This window comes from Rhineura floridana, chromosome 16 (genome assembly GCF_030035675.1).
Source record: "Rhineura floridana isolate rRhiFlo1 chromosome 16, rRhiFlo1.hap2, whole genome shotgun sequence".
Classification (NCBI taxonomy): Eukaryota; Metazoa; Chordata; class Lepidosauria; order Squamata; family Rhineuridae; genus Rhineura; species Rhineura floridana.
This window is the reverse complement of record NC_084495.1, coordinates 17,861,164-17,876,984: the sequence shown is the minus strand read 5'-3', so window position 1 is coordinate 17,876,984 and position 15,821 is coordinate 17,861,164. Positions and strand designations below refer to the sequence as shown.

General features: G+C 42.0%; 1 protein-coding gene across 2 annotated transcripts in view; it reads right to left on the bottom strand.

Annotated features, from left to right (window-relative positions):
• Window positions 1-8,379: 8,379 nt before the first annotated feature.
• The window catches only part of LOC133371393 (connector enhancer of kinase suppressor of ras 2-like), a 463,521-nt gene continuing 456,079 nt past the window's right edge, over window positions 8,380-15,821 (bottom strand). For both annotated transcript variants that reach the window (XM_061598777.1, XM_061598778.1), the window contains exons 22-24: window positions 14,021-14,528; window positions 10,488-10,687; window positions 8,380-9,066 (exon numbers count right to left, since the gene is read on the bottom strand). In XM_061598777.1, the coding sequence (XP_061454761.1) occupies window positions 8,851-9,066; window positions 10,488-10,687; window positions 14,021-14,528 (924 nt within the window). In that variant the 3' untranslated portion in view covers window positions 8,380-8,850. The remainder of the gene's footprint in view (window positions 9,067-10,487; window positions 10,688-14,020; window positions 14,529-15,821) is intronic.

Below are 15,821 nucleotides of genomic sequence, written 5' to 3'. Positions count from 1 at the left end.
ATCAATACGTTATCAGTATTGAAAATCAGCAAGGACACCTTAAGCTACCTTACAGGGTTGTTGTGAGGATAAAATGGAGAGGGAGGAGAGCCATGTATGCCACCTTGAGCTCCTTGGAGGAAAGGTGGGATGTAAATGTAATAATAAAAAAATAAAAATAAAATGTACTATTTTTGTTGTCACTAAAACCTGCCCCGACAGTTACCCCCCTTCTCTAACTCAAGTGAAGAGCTCTCAATGTTTTTTACATTTGGGCAATTTAGTCAAGGTTTTAACTGTATGGAGGCCACATGTTCTCAGGACAGTAACAGTGGCCAAGCTGCCTTTCAAGGAAGGTTGTCCTCTGCAATTGATCTTCTCATTGACAAACTCCCGACAAGCTTCCTAAAAACCCAAGGTGCAAAACAACAGTGTATAGCAGGCATGGGAAGACCTCTGACTTGTGGGATCTCCTTTCTCTACAGAAACCTTGTACAGAAGACAAGCACAGGCTGGTGCCAATTATCGGCTGCAGTCCATGCGTTGTATTCAGCTGAGGCCTACTTGGAGCAGACCCCATGAAATCAATGAACCGAATATAAATGCTTGCACATGAGCACTAAGACCTCATGCAGCGCACACAGCTTTTGAGTTCACAAACTGCATCTGGCAAAGTTTTGAACTTCAAAGTGTCAAATATATATATATATGGAATCTTTTTAACCCTCTTGGCTTTTATGTCAACAGATGCAGGCTACAGAGTAAATGGAGACAGAATATAGCAATAAAAGGAATGGAGCCCTCACCTATGTGTCACTGGCGAGGGCTGGTCCACACACAAGTGTAACAGAACAAGGTGGTGACACGCTAAAGCAGGGAAATGGACTGTACCATTTCAGACTACTGATGGAGGGCCACCCTTTTTAACTCCTCTCTGCCCAAACCGTTCCTGCAAATAGAAACTCTGCACTAGGGATGGAAGGATCTGTTAATTTTGGTTCTCCCCATTTCTCATTTTCCCAAGCTTAAGTTTGCTTCTCCGCATTTCTGTATTTTTTTTAAAAAAAATATCATGACATGTCTTCAGCATTTTAGTGCAAATTTCTCCTAACACATTTTTGTATGCAGGTTTAACTAATGTACACATTTCTGCAAGCAATTTCTCCTAACAGAATGCATTATATATGTTAATTTCACCTATATATCCATTTTATGCACACTTTCCCCTAATATATGCATTTTGTAAACATTGGTTGGAGAACTGCATCACAAAATTCAGATAAGTAAGAAGGATGGCTGTGTTTTGTTCTCATAAAAAGTGTAAATTTGATGGATTTGGCTTTAAATGGTAACTGAATCAAATTTCTCACCCATCCTTGCTCTGCACAGCAAGCAAAGGGATGCATTCGAATAATTTTCCTTGGTCTGCTAGTTTTCTGTTTGCAGGGAGAGTTTGTTTATTTATTTATAACAAACTTTATTTACTGCTTGATTGTAAAGATGACCTCTAACCATTTTACAAAAAATAACACAAATATTAAAAATGTCAATAAGAGACAAAATAAAAAAGTTGTCTTTTAAAAAAAATCAAAATATATTTAAAGCCAACTGTTAGGCTAAAACAGATTAAAAACATATCAGTTTCTACATGCCTGGATAGGGTTGCCTGAACAAAAACTTTTTAAGCAGGCACCGAAACTATACAGTGAAGGTGCCTATCTGATGTCTATAGGCAGGGAGTTCCAAAGTGCAGGTACTGTCATGCTAAAAGATTGATTTATTACCAGTGCGAAATGAATATTATGCGGCAGCATACATGCCACACATTGCAACTGTTGGGAGTAAAGCACCAATGCATGTTACAAGTGACCTGAACCGGTTGGGGGAGATAGACAGAAAAACAAACTATTCTTCCCTCTGTTGATTTGTCCTCTACAGTGTTTGTTGTTCCTGCAGGCTTTGCTCCTCCCCTTCTTCCCTTCTCTTACTGTCTTTGTCCTCAGTTTGTTGTAATGGCTCCCTGAATGGAAGCTGTATGGCTGCTTTCACATGTATGGCTTTACTTCTCTTTAGTAATACACCTTAACGCTTCTTTATTCTTTCAATGATCAGTCTTAACAGACCAATTATTTCTGCACTCCACTGCCATCTCCAGGCCCTGGTGAATTGCATCCTGGCTAAAGGAACTGGCTAAAGAACTCTCAGAACCACTGTCTATTATCTTTGCAAATCGTGGAGAATGGGTGAAGTACTGGATGACTGGAAGAGGGCTAATATTGTCCCACTCTTCAAAAAGAGCAAAAAGGAGGAACTTAGGAACTACAGATCAATCAGTCTAACATCAATCCCTGGGAAAATTCTGGAGCAGATTCTAAAGCAGTCAGTCTGTAAGCACCTTGAGAATAATGCAGTGATTACTAAAAGCCAACATGGATTTGTCAAGAACAAACCCTGCCACACTAATCTTATCTCATTTTTTGACTGGGTAACCTCCCTGGTAGATTGTGGGAATGCTGTGGACATAATATAACTTGACTTCAGCAACGCTTTTGACAAAGTGCCCCATGATATTCTGATTAGCAAGCTAGCTAAATGTGGGCTGGATGGAATCAGGTGGATCCACAGTTGGCTACAGAATCGTACTCAAAGAGTGCTTATCAAGGGTTCCTTCTCAAACTGGGAACAGCTGACAAGCGGGGTACTGCAAAGCTCATTCTGGGCCCAGTGCTCTTCAACATTTTTATTAATGACTTGGATGAGGTGCAGGGAATGCTTATCAAATTTGCAGATGATATAAAATTGGGCGGGGTAGCTAATACCCTGAGTGACAGAAACAAAATTAAAAGTCACCTTGATGGGCTGGAGCACTGGGCTGAAAAGAACAGAATGAAATTTAACAGGGATAAGAGCAAAGTTCTACACCTAAGAAAATGAAACCAAATGCACAGTTATAAGATGGGAGATACTTGGAGCAGCAATACTATGCATGAGAAGGATCTTGGAATTGTTGTGGATCACAAGCTGGATATGAAACAACAGGGCGATATGGCTGTAAAAAAGGCGAATGCTATGTTAGGCTGCATTAACAGAAGTAGTTTCCAAATAATGTGAAGTACTAGTTCCCCTCTATTCAGCACTGGTTAGGCCTCATGTTAAGTACTGCATCCAGTTCTGGACACTACACTTCAAGAAGGATGCAGACAAACTGGAATGGATTCAGAGGAGGGCAACGAGCATGATCAGGGGACTGGAAACAAAGCCTTATGAGGAGAGACTGAAGGAACTGGGCATGTTTAGCCTTGAGAAGAGAAGACTGAGGGGAGATATAATAGCACTCTTCAAGTACATGAAAGGTTGTCACAAAGAGGAGGGCCAGGATCTCAATCATTTCAGAGTACAGGACACGGAATAATGGGCTCAAGTTACAGGAAGCCAGATTTTGGCTGAATATCAGGAAAAACTTCCTAGCAGTTAAGGCAGTACGATAATGGAACCAATTACCTAGAGAGGTGGTGGGTTCTCCAACACTGAGGCAGCTGGACAACCACCTGTTGGGTATGCTTTAAGTTGGATTCCTGCAGTGAATGGGGTTAAACTCAGTGGCCTTATAGACCCCTTCCAATTCTACTATTTTATGCTTCTATGATATATATACCAAAACACTAACAGAAAGCACATTATTTCCCTTAAAAAATCCTGGGAATTAGTTACGGGTGCTGGGAATTGTATTTATGTCAGGGGTAAACTACAGTTCCCAGGATTCTTTGGGGAAAACAATGTGCTTTACATGTATGGTGCATACGCAGTCCATGGCACCTGTAACAGTGTCAGTTCCACAGAGTGAAGCAGCCAAGTGGGAGTATATGAGGTATAGCTCAAGTACACTGGTTCCAAGCTGTTAAGGGCTTTATATACCAACAGTAACATTTTGAACTTGGCTCAGATTCCAAACTGGCAAGCAGCACAGATCTCTGAGAACAGGTGTTATATGCTGACAGGGTCTCACTCCCGCACTTTCCAGAGGAAGCGCAAGTGAAGTCCCACATACAGTGCACAGCAGTAATGTTTGCCTAAAGGAGCCATGAGGGAGGCAGGTCAGGTCTTATACTTAAACTGCAAATTTCAACCTGGGGAAAAGATAAGAGGGTGGGATGGAGAGAACTCCTGGGAGTTAGGACATTAAGGACGGTTTATATCTTGGAGGAAGGATTAGCCTCAATGTCTGACATTCACTTTAGGGGCTGGTGCATAATTGATATTTTAAACAAAAACTTGGTTGAGCTTTACTTCCTATAAATCTCACATTCCTGTGAAACTCAGTGAGGAATGAAGATATGAGGTTTCTTTCTTTTCCTCCACATTTTTTTTTCTATTTGGGAAAAAAAAGATAAATATCATGGGACATGTCTTTTTAAAAAAACACAAGGTTTAAAATTGCCCAATTTAGACCTGGATTAATTCTGGCCTTATAAGAGAGTGCATTCAAGGCATGCCCATTAAAATTTAAACAGCACAGTGTTAAATTGCGAAACTATGGTTCTTGATTTACATTTCTGTATGTTTTTTAAATCTGTTGTAAGTTGCCTAGAGACTGCTTGGTGTTAGGCGACTGAAAAATAAATTATTATTATTGTTATTGCTACTACTACTGCCAACAACAACAATAATAATATTGTGGCATCTGCTCCTGCTGGGAGGAAGGGCGGGATATAAATCAAATAATAATAATAACAACAACAACAACAACAATAATAATAATCTGAAATGTTACACTCAATACCATCACCTCATTCTTTTTCATTTGTAGAACCGGGGCCAGCCTTTCCCACCAGCATCCTTGGGCAGCTGTCAGGGACCCTGAAGGGCCCATCACTGACACTGGGCCTAGATCCCCTTTTTCTGGTACTCCAATGAGAGACCCTACTAAATGGCTTTGAGCCACTGTTTAAATTTCCTATGATGCTCCAGAGCACTCTTTGAAGCTCTTTGGGTAACTAAAAGGGTGGCCCCTGATGTGCAGGATTTCTCCAAGGAACTGGGACTCACTGGAACATCATTGCTGCTGCCCATCTTCAGGTAAGCCCGCCAAGGCTTGTATGGGGGGGAAGCACCAACATAGGAGGAGCCCCAATAAGGGACACTATGTTGATGGCCCCCTCAGACCTGAAACCAACCCTGTTGGGGACCCATCCTGATCAAACTTTATTCATGGAACCTTTTCTGGTGCTATGCCTTCCAAGAGAGTCAATTTCACACATTCAGCTCAAGTGCCAAGGAATCTACTGATCTGCATGCATATGTGAACTGGCCCTTAGTGCTCAGTAAATGTGTTTAATATTAGAGCTTTAGATTTCCAAGGGAGGATTTTTAAAGAATATCAATATACCATGTTTATTGCCTAAAAGCAGTCTTGTAAACACAAGAAGGAAGCTCACATTAGGGATCACCAACATGGTGCTTCCCAGATGTTGTTGGACACTTAACTCCCGCACCATAGCCAATGGTCAGGGAAGATGGGACTGCAGTTCTGCAACATCTGAAAGGTGCCATGTTGGCTGTCCCTGGTTTTCATGGATAATTTTTTATAGGAACCTAGGAAGCTGCCTTATACTGAATCAGACCATTGGTCCATCTAGCTCAGTCTTGACTACACAGACTGGCAGTGACTGTCCAGGGTTTCAATCAGGGTTCTCTCCCAGCCCTACCTGGAGATGCTGGGGATTGAACTTGGGACCTTCTGCATGCAAGGCAGATGCTCTTCCACTGAGCTACGGCCCTTCTCCATAGGATGGCCACTATGTGATTGCAGGCTCCTGGTTGGCCACTGCGAGAGCAGGATGTTGAACTAGATGGGCCACTGGCCTGATCCAGCAGGCTCTTCTTACGTTCTTTTCTATGCATAGTAAGGTAGAGGGATCATGCCTGCATGCCCTGCTTTGGGTCTCCATGCATTTGATGCAACATCTACAATCAAGGGTGGAGAACTTGTGGGGCCCTCCAGATGTTGTGGGGCTCCAGCTCCCATCAGTCCCAGTCAGCATGGCCAGTGGCCAGGGATGATGGGAGCTGGAGTCCAACAGGTTCCCCACACCAGGTCTACATGGGGAATATACATGTCTATTAGTAGGTGTATATACCCAACAAATGCAACTCCTTAATTTTTAAGGGGAAGAGCTGCATGTTATTGTGCCTATCTGTGCACATACACATACCAATTGGACCTGGTGAGGGGTGCGATGCCTTGCCAATGCCACGGCATGCCTTGAGTTTACCCACTTTGTCAAAGGTTCTCATAAGGCAAAAAGGTAAGCAATGTGGGGTACAGTAGCCCACCAAGTGCCCACCAAGTGCCCACCAAGTGCCCACTAAGCTATTGCACATTCCCAACCCCTTCTGACTGTGTGGGATTTCTGCACAAAGCTCCCTCCCAAGTGGATGGCAGCTCTGTAACAGCAGGGAGCGAGATGAAGCACTTTCAACAGTCGTCCTGTAAAGCTGCATACTGCAATGGTTTATGCACTTCCCCAAACTAAGGGAATTGGTATTTTCTCCTGACTGTGAAGTTCCTTTCAGCTTGTAAGTCTACACCGCCTGCAGCGTTTGCTGCCAGATCTGGCCCTACCCATAGGGCGAGGTGGCCCATCTGAGGAAGCAAACCTGGGGATACCAATGAAGGTCAAGAAGCCGGCAATCCTATATACACACTTACCTGGGAGAAAGTCCTATTGGAATCAGTGAGTCTTACTTATGACCAGGCAGACACAGGATTGTGCTACAAATGGTTAGTTATACGGGGTTGTATTCGACATAGCACTAAGTAAGTCGTTGCATGTCTGCTTGTGCAACAGAATGTTACCCCTCTCCTCCCCACCTGTGCCCCTAAACCTTTCCAGGGCTTCCCCAAACCCTCTGGAGCAGATTTGGAGAGGGTGCAGGGCACACACAGGAGGAGGAGAGGGGGGAACTCCTGTTGTCCTGGCAACAACAGTCCTTGTGCTAACTCAACCTGGTTAATTGAATAATACCCTTAGTTTATTACTGTATTTGTACCGCCATGGGGGTAGCCATTTAGATCTTCTGCCTCGGGTACCAAAATGTCTAGGAAAGGGACTCCCAAACTGTGGCTCATGAACCATCAGTGGTCCGTGAGCTTCATTCAGGTGGTCCATGGCATGTTTACATTACATTTTTAATTCTATTTTTATTGCTTCTTTTCTTTCCTATATTGTATTTTATTGCATTACAAATTGAATGCTGTGGAACGCAATACAATATATAAGAAGTAAAACAAGCAATAAAAATGCAACTAAAAACTATACAGCATCTAGCACACTGCATTACAATGGCTTCAACTGGCAGAAAAATCATCCAGTGGTCTGCCAAGACCATCAGCAATTTTCAAGTGGTCCCTGGGAATGAAAGGTTGGGAACCACTGGTCTCGTACTGTCTCTGCAATCTGCCAGTAGTTTCTGTCAGTACCTGCTTCTGGTAGTCACCCTGGGCTCCTACTGGGAGGAAGGGGGGGATCATCATCATCATCATCATCATCATCATCATCCTGTAGGCCTCTGGGAGTATTCCAATACTGCCCCAGAAAGTTAATCTCTCCCTCTCTTTGTGAATCACCATAGTCCTGAATATATTCAGTGGTCTCTTTGTCTCTTTCATTCCAGTAAAATCTCTTGAACCATAAAATAGGAAGGATTTGCTTAACTCTGTCAGACAGTGTAAATAGAGAAAACAAACGTTTTCAGTTCAGACTCCCCCCCCCCTTCGTTCTATGTTTTGAGGCAACAGAAGACAGTATCAGAATTTTGTGGTTCACAGGTCTGTGGCACTAAGTTCACAGTGGATAAACGTTGACAACTGGAATAGCTACCATCTTCACAGAAAGAGGGTATCTCGTGCCCCCCCCTCCATAACAGTGTAAAAGCAACCGGAAGTCACTTTATCTGATGGCGTACCTGAACAGACCACTTAGTAGCTTAACCTCTTCTGGGTTAACCTCCCTCACCCACGAGCACACACTCACACCTATGTGCATGTCTAGGCCCATTCCTCTTCTGAAAAGCAGGTACGTTATTATAAAAATAGCACAGCATTTCAACGGCATGTACAGTTTGTGCCTGAAGAGGCAAAAAGGGAACATAACGGTTTCCTGGATAGACGCTATACATTGTAAGGCACACCGAAAGGGGTTAAGTTTACCATTTCCATGCTACCCCAAACCTTCGTTATGTTCACAAATGACGGTAGCTACGTTTTACAGGAAATGCTGAACATTTAAACCTTCATTCCTTAGAAGTGGCCAGTGCTTTTCGGTATTTTTTGTTTGTTTGTTTGCTTTTAATGCTTTAATTTCCATTTTTTAAATTAAAAAAAGAGAGAGAAAGGTAGGTAGAGAGAGAGAGAGAGAGAGAGATTAACTTATGAAGATGGGCTTCAGAGTATTTTAAAAATAAAACTAAGCTTTCATGTTACATTTTATACACATAGATATGGTACATACACTATACCTACATATATAAAAATCATAAGAGAGCTCCTTGATTCACGCTCTGCTTTAGTACAGTACTCATTAATATACTGTTTTTTATTATTATGCCAGTGAACACTTCTGCACTGCTTCTTTCTAACGTAGAACCCAAATAGCAACCAAACCAAACAAGCAAAATAATTCCAAATAAAAGAAGACTGTCTTGTCATGCAATGCAGTAGGCATCCTGTGGCACTAGTTTTCTTATCCAACCTATTTACAATATAGCTGAGTACATTATTTACACAGGTTACAGTGTTTTGTCGCAATGGAATTCTTGTGGTCCCTTCCACAGTGCACTCCGCCCCAAGGGTTCCCCAAGTGCTACGTCCTGTCAGACGTGTGTTTCGATGAAGGAATGTGTGTGTGTAAGCAGTGGGGTTGGGGTTGCAAGTTCAGAGGCTCCATTTTGGGCTTTCAGAACAGCACTGTACTCACAAATGTCCAGGAAAAATTCATAGTTCTTTATTTTCCACTCTTTGAATTTCTTTGATGTCAAGTTGGGGTCATGGAGCAGGTTGTTGATCATCACAAGGTCTCCTTCCTTTGCCTGCCAAAGAGTTGAAAAGACAACCTTCTGTTTAGGTATGAAGTCAGAAACTTGCCATTGTTACACAAGTGGATGGGGAATCCGTCAATTATAGTTTCTCACAATTTCTCAGTTTTCCAACCTTATTTATTTATTTCATTCCATTTCTATACCGCCCCTAGCCTATGGCTCTCTGGGCGGTTCACAGCAAGGAATAAAATACAATACAGTAAAAAAGAAATCAGATAAAATCCCTAAAACAGACAACTTAAATTTCTAAGTTTTCTAATCTTAAATTCTCCGCATTTCCACATCAGTTTGCGTTGTTGGAGAAAAAGTCCACATGAAAATATATCAGCATTTTAGTTGAGTTCTTCATACTAAACACATTTTTGTATGTAATTTTGTGGGATATACACATATTTGCATGCAATTTCCCCCAATACTATGAATTTTTGTATGCTATTTTCACTAATATATGCATTTTTACACACACTTCATCCTAATATAAGCACTCTTGCACACATTACTCAGCTGGAGACCTGCACTACAAAATTTGGAAAAGTGCGAATTTCAAAGGGTGGCTGTGTTTTGGTTCCCATTTTGTTTTGGAGAGTGTTCATTCGGTAAGTTCATCTTTAAATGCAGATGAATCGAATATCTCCCCCATCCCTAGTAGAGAGCAGAGCCAGTCTGATGTAGTGGATTGAACTTTAGAGTCGCCACTGAAACCCCCATTTGGAGTTTATTCTGTAAACTTGGGTCCGTCTCTTTTGTCTCAGCCTATCCCACCAGACAGGATTGAAGTGAAAACGAGATGGGGAAAACCTTACATGCATTACCTTGAAATCCTTGGAAATGGGATGGGACTCAAATGTGAGCAACAAATTAACAACATGCAAACGACCATATGTCCGACAAATATTCTGAAACATTTACCTTTTTCATTCTCTGCAAGCTTTAGGACTGATCTTTCATTTTGATGCAATAATATCGTCTTCCCATACAGTTCACACAGTACCCTAAACCAAACTATGGCTTACTGGAACTGTACCATTGTGCTGACTCCTAGATAAGAGCTCACATTTGCTTTGCTTCTCCCCGCTCAGCACAGTAACTAGGCTAAGGTTTGGCTTAGTGTGTCATCCGAACTCAGGCTCATACATAGTTAAAGTCTCTCCTCCTTAACCACAAGCTGTATCCAAGGTTTGTTCTTGGCTACAGCTTGTGGTTAAGGAGGAGAGAGCTTAACCATGAACCTGGGCTTGGATAACACGTTAAGCCAAACCTTGGCTTAGTTCCACAGTACACAGAGCTAAAATGACCAAAGAGCAAAGTGGCTACGATCTCCTCTGTGGAAGTCTGCACATTCGCATCAAGCCATAGTTCAGCTTCGCATTAGGCATGAATGCTACAGCATTGCATAGCAGGGATATGCTTACTTTTAAAGTACTCTTGAGAACTCGGATGCGATGGAGCTTTTCATTGATAATAGGGTCGTTGCACCTCTTTATGAAGGACCTCCGAAATTCCTGCTTGGTGGAAGGGCGTTGCTCTCCAAATGCTGACAAACTCGCCTGCTCCAGAGACTTGTACAACTCCTGCAAGCCATCTGTACTCTCTCGTTGTTCTTCTATGTTTTCTGAAAGAAAATCCAACTTCCTTTATTTGCGTATGTTATTTATTCATATACAAGCAATGGAAAACAGTGGAAGAACCTAAAGCATAAATCTTACTTTGCAACAGATTATTGCTGCTGCTGCTGTTATTATTATATTCCTGAAGCAATTATACAGTATTACCTTTTAATAATAATAATAATAATAATAATAATAAAATTTTATTTCTGTGTCGCCTATCTGGCCGGGTCAACGGCCACTCTAGGCGACGTACAATCGGAATTAAATACAACATATAAAATGCAACATATAAACCAACAACTTCAATCTAAAATTAATCTAAAACCACCCACAGCTGTAACAAGATAAAAGTTAGTCTACCCCCAGGATCTTGTAGGCCTGCCTGAATAGCCAGGTTTTCAAGGCTCGGCGGAAGCTTGGTAGGGAGGGGGCATGGCGAAGATCATAGGGCAGGGAATTCCAGAGGGTGGGGGCCACAATCGAAAATGCCCTCTCTCTGGTCCGCACCAGCCTAGCTGTTTTAACTGGTGGGACTGAGAGAAGGTCTTGAGTGGCTGATCTCGTCAGGCGGCATATTTGGTGATGCTGGAGGCGCTCCTTCAGATAAACTGGGCTGAGACCGTATAGGGCTTTAAAGGTTAAAACAAAGGCGTGCCTGTGAACCTTAGTAGTCTGCAGTGGAGGCTGGTTCATTAGGGCGGATGGGGTGCTGCTCCACTAAGCTTGAACTGGCCTCAGCCAGCTCCTATCTTCCTGCCTTCTTTCTTACATTCAGTCAAGGGGTGATGCTGCTTGTCAGTTTCCTCCCACTTAGGCTCAGTGTTGCCCTTTGTAAAACTTGACAGGAAGGAGGATGGGGACAAAACTAGAATTAATTGGCTCTGCTTGTCATTGGCTCTGGCTTCATCTACTTTTGGGCTCCCTGACTTCCGTCCCACCAGTCCCATGGGCACCAGCCACCACTGGTAGATTGTTGGAATAATCCTACTGTAATGCTAAAAAAATTAAAATAAAGACTTGCCAATTTGGATGCTGGTGACCATGGCTGGGGTAAAACAAAAGCTTTACAAATGCATAGCTGGCTCTTTAGCACCTTCTAGATCTCATTGAATGTCAACATTGGCCACATTTTGACATTATACCTGCGGCAGAGATGTGAAGGCCCAGAAGAAGAAAAACAGAAAAATTTGGGAGGAAAAAACTATGGGTTTTATTTCCCCCCCAAATCTTTTAAAAACAAAATAGGAAAAATTGAAGGGAAAAAAAGGACTGTGGTATGTGAAAGGGTATAGAATCTTGTTTCAATCTGGGCAAACTTTCAAATTTTTGAAGTTTGGGATAAATACGATGATCAATAGGAAGAGGAAGACAATGGTAAACCACCTCTTGCTATGAAAACTCTACTATTCATAGGATCACCATAAGTCGGGATGGACTTGAAGGCAGTCCGTTTTCCATTTTTTTCCAATATGAAGAAGCAAAAGCTGATTGTAATAGCTCAGAAAATGAGACTGAAGAAATTCCATGAAGAATTCAATGAGTCTTGGTTTTCTCTCCTCTTTTTCTCAGCGTTAAGTCTCCATGACATTGCGAAGAAGTAAAGGAGACATCATGATTTCCAGAATACATGATAATTTTTTTTTGCTACAATGTTGATGGATTCTGTTGTTGTTTTTCTTGCCTGCTCCTTATAAACTTACTAAATGAAAGAGATGCTAGTTCAGCAGCTTGTAGCTCCATTTATGTTTTCAAATGTTAAAGTAAATTAAATGTGTAATTACTGTGTGAATAAACTGTACTTTTAATATTCCAGACATGATCCAGACAAGTTAAAAATAGTACAATTCATGTTCCTAAAGTAACAAAGTGACTTTTGATCTGTAAAAGGTACTAAAAATAAATAAATAAATAAACAGTGCATATTTTTCATTCCACTCAAAAAAACCCTCTGGTTTTCCCCCCTAATTGTAATTGGACTGCCTTCAAGTCGATTCTGACTTATGGCGACCTTACGAATAGGGTTTTCAGGGTAAGCAGTATTCAGAGGGGGTTTACCATTGCCTCCCTCTGAGGCTGAGAGGCAGTGAGTGGCCCAAGGTCACCAAGTGAGCTTCATGGCTATGTGGGGATTTGAACCCTGGTCTCCCAGGTCGTAGTCCAACACCTTAACCACTACACATTTTTCTCCATGGCTTCAAAATTCCCATAAATTTTACAAGTCTAACCTGGGGTCCTCAGTGTGGTGCCTCTCAGCTTCATGGTACCCCTAGATACTCCCCTTGGTACCTACAGAGGCCCCTTCCCCTCCAAATTTCTATTTATTTATTTATTTTTACAATTTTTCAAAAAAAATCTTTTCTTTTGCCTTGGGTGGTGCTGGAATGGCTGGAAGATGAGGTACAGGCCTCAAGCCATCCTTGCCTCTTCTTTCCCCAGAATGCCTCTGGGCTCCACTATTATTCAAGAATAAAGAAAAGGGACCTGGGACCTTCTGCATGCGAAACAGATGGTCTACCACTGACCTATGGCTAGGGATGGAAAGAGCTATCACTTTCCGTTCTCTCAGTTTCTCATTTTTCCAATTTAAATTCGGTTCTCCACATTGCTGCAGCAATTTGCAATTTTGTTTCAAAAAATTCCTCATGAAATCTTCCCAGCATTTTAGTGCAAATTTCTCCTAATAGACACATATTTTATGCAGTTTTGACTAACGTACATATTTTTGCAAGCAATTTCTCATCATATAATGTATTTTTGTATGTTATTTTTGTAAATGTATTCATTTTTATGTACACTTTCCCCTAACATATGCATTTTTGTAAGCATTTGTAGATTGGAGATCTGCATCGCAAAATTCAGATAAGTGAGAATTTCAAAGGATGGCTATGCTTCAGTTCTCATGTTGTTAAGGAAAGTGCAGATTTGACAAATTCTGCTTTAAATGTGAACTGAATCCAATTTCTCTCCCATGCATAGCTATGGATCTCTGGATAATGTTGGATTCCAATTCCCATCAGCCCCAGCCAGCATGGCCAATGGGTAGGGATGATGGAGTTGTAGTCCAACAAGATCTGGAGGATGACAGGTTCCTCACTTCGGGAAGCAAGATGCTTCTCTCAGGTTTTCATCTTCATTGCACACTTCATTAATAAAGATTATTCTACTTTTTTGAGCAGAGGAAGCTACCTCTTACAGACCATTGGGTCCATCTAGCCAAATACTGTCTGCTCTGACTGGCAGCTATTCTACAATGTCTCATCCAGAGATCCTTCTTAGCACTTCCATCTAAGATCCTTTTGCATGCAAAACAGGTGCTCAGCCACTGAACATCTTACCTTCTTCACGCAAACTGCTTTGCTTTCTGAGAGGCAGCTTTTCTTCTGATCTCTCTTCTGTTATCCCGCTCGGTTTTACACGGCCTTTAACTCGGACATCCCTATTTCGTGGAAGGCTTTGACTACGTTGTTTCTCGGGTCTGGTGTGAGAGCTGTGGCCTCTGTGGCACTCCACCAATGGGAAAGGGCCTTCCTGTTCATTGTTGTGTCGTCTTTGGACCGGTAGAGTTGCTTGTTTCCGTCTCTCTGGTGACATCCCGAGTTGCCCGCTCACATACTCTGGGTCAGGAGGAACAGTCTGGAGAAAATGGAGCCCTGAACTGGTCAATGGGGTCTCAATGAGATCCTGCCATGAGCGTCTTTCTCTGTAGGGGGGTCTGCAGCCTGACGAGTGCGTACTTCCTGTTGGATCCTGCCGGGAATCCTCTGCAGAAGAATGAGAATAGGTCGATTCGCTGGAGAAGTGTCGGCCATGTTTAGGCTCAGGGAATGGACTAGAAGAATTCATCTAAAAATAATTAGAAGAGTCCATTATGTGATACAGTGATGGGAACATATAGGAAAAACACAATATGTATTCTACATATTCTACAATATGTATTCTGTGGTATAACCCACATTCCTTTCTTTGGACATTCTGTTGCTTCAGTGCTGGTAACAGATGTCTAAAGCAGGGGAGGAGATATTGTTGGACTTCAATTCCCGTCAGTCCCAGCCAGCATAGCTAATGAACAGGGATGCTGAGAGTTGTAGTCTGGAGGCCACAAGCTTCCCATCACTGATCTATATATCCAGCCCTCTGCAGGGTCTATTGCATGTGTCATCAGAGCATCCCACATGGGCAGATGTCTTTCGACTGGGCTTGGGAGCAACCTTCAGAAAAGCAGCAAATAGTGGTGGTAACTTCATGTTTAAAGTGACATCTAGCAGTAATGGGAGCCAACATATCCAGTATGGGTATGTGCAAATCACAATTGCTTCCTTACGTAGGCACTGGATATATTCAGAGCCACTCCCTATTCTTGTTCTGATACATTTTTTTGCTCAATAGCAGCTCCTGCTGGAAAGGCCAAGACAATGCCAGTTAAAAAAAAATTCTTCAGATCTAGTCAACTTATCCACAATTCAGACGTGCATTGTAAGGGAGATCCTGATGCTTCCCCAGAAGAAGCCATAAGTGGATTTCCAGCTGTTTTTTTCAGTAAACATATGTTCTGACAAAATGGGAGGGGGTGGGGAAATAACATGACCACCGTGGGGGAGAATTATTTCTTTTAAGGGACTGCTGAACTTATCCAAATTCAGTTAAATTCTGTTTGATCTGTATTATTTTTAATGCAGCATTTAAAAAAAAGGGGGGGGGAGAAAAGGCAAAAAAGTGAAAAAGTAAGGGAGGGGCTTAACCTGCATCCCAGTTGATGGAACAGCATCACATGGGTGAAAAGTCAGTCTGAGCTTCACCCATGTAATGCTGTTGCCTCAGTCATTCTCTCTTGGGTTCTGGCTGTGTGAGGATCACATCATTCACGCTGAAGAAAAATCTGAAAGAAAAATACAGAAAGAGTCCTATCTGAACTTAGAGATACTGGTTTAAAAAAGGAAATGGGGAAAAAAAAAACCCTAGGCAGGCAAAAGGCATACTTTTGATATACTATTCTGCAAAGCACTTATTAGCCACACAATTGCAATGGCTTCAAACATTTTATTTTGCAAATTTCTACCCCGTCCACCTCTCCCTTGAAAGATGTCAAGATACAGTTGACAAATGAAATAAATTATTATTATTATTATTATTATTATT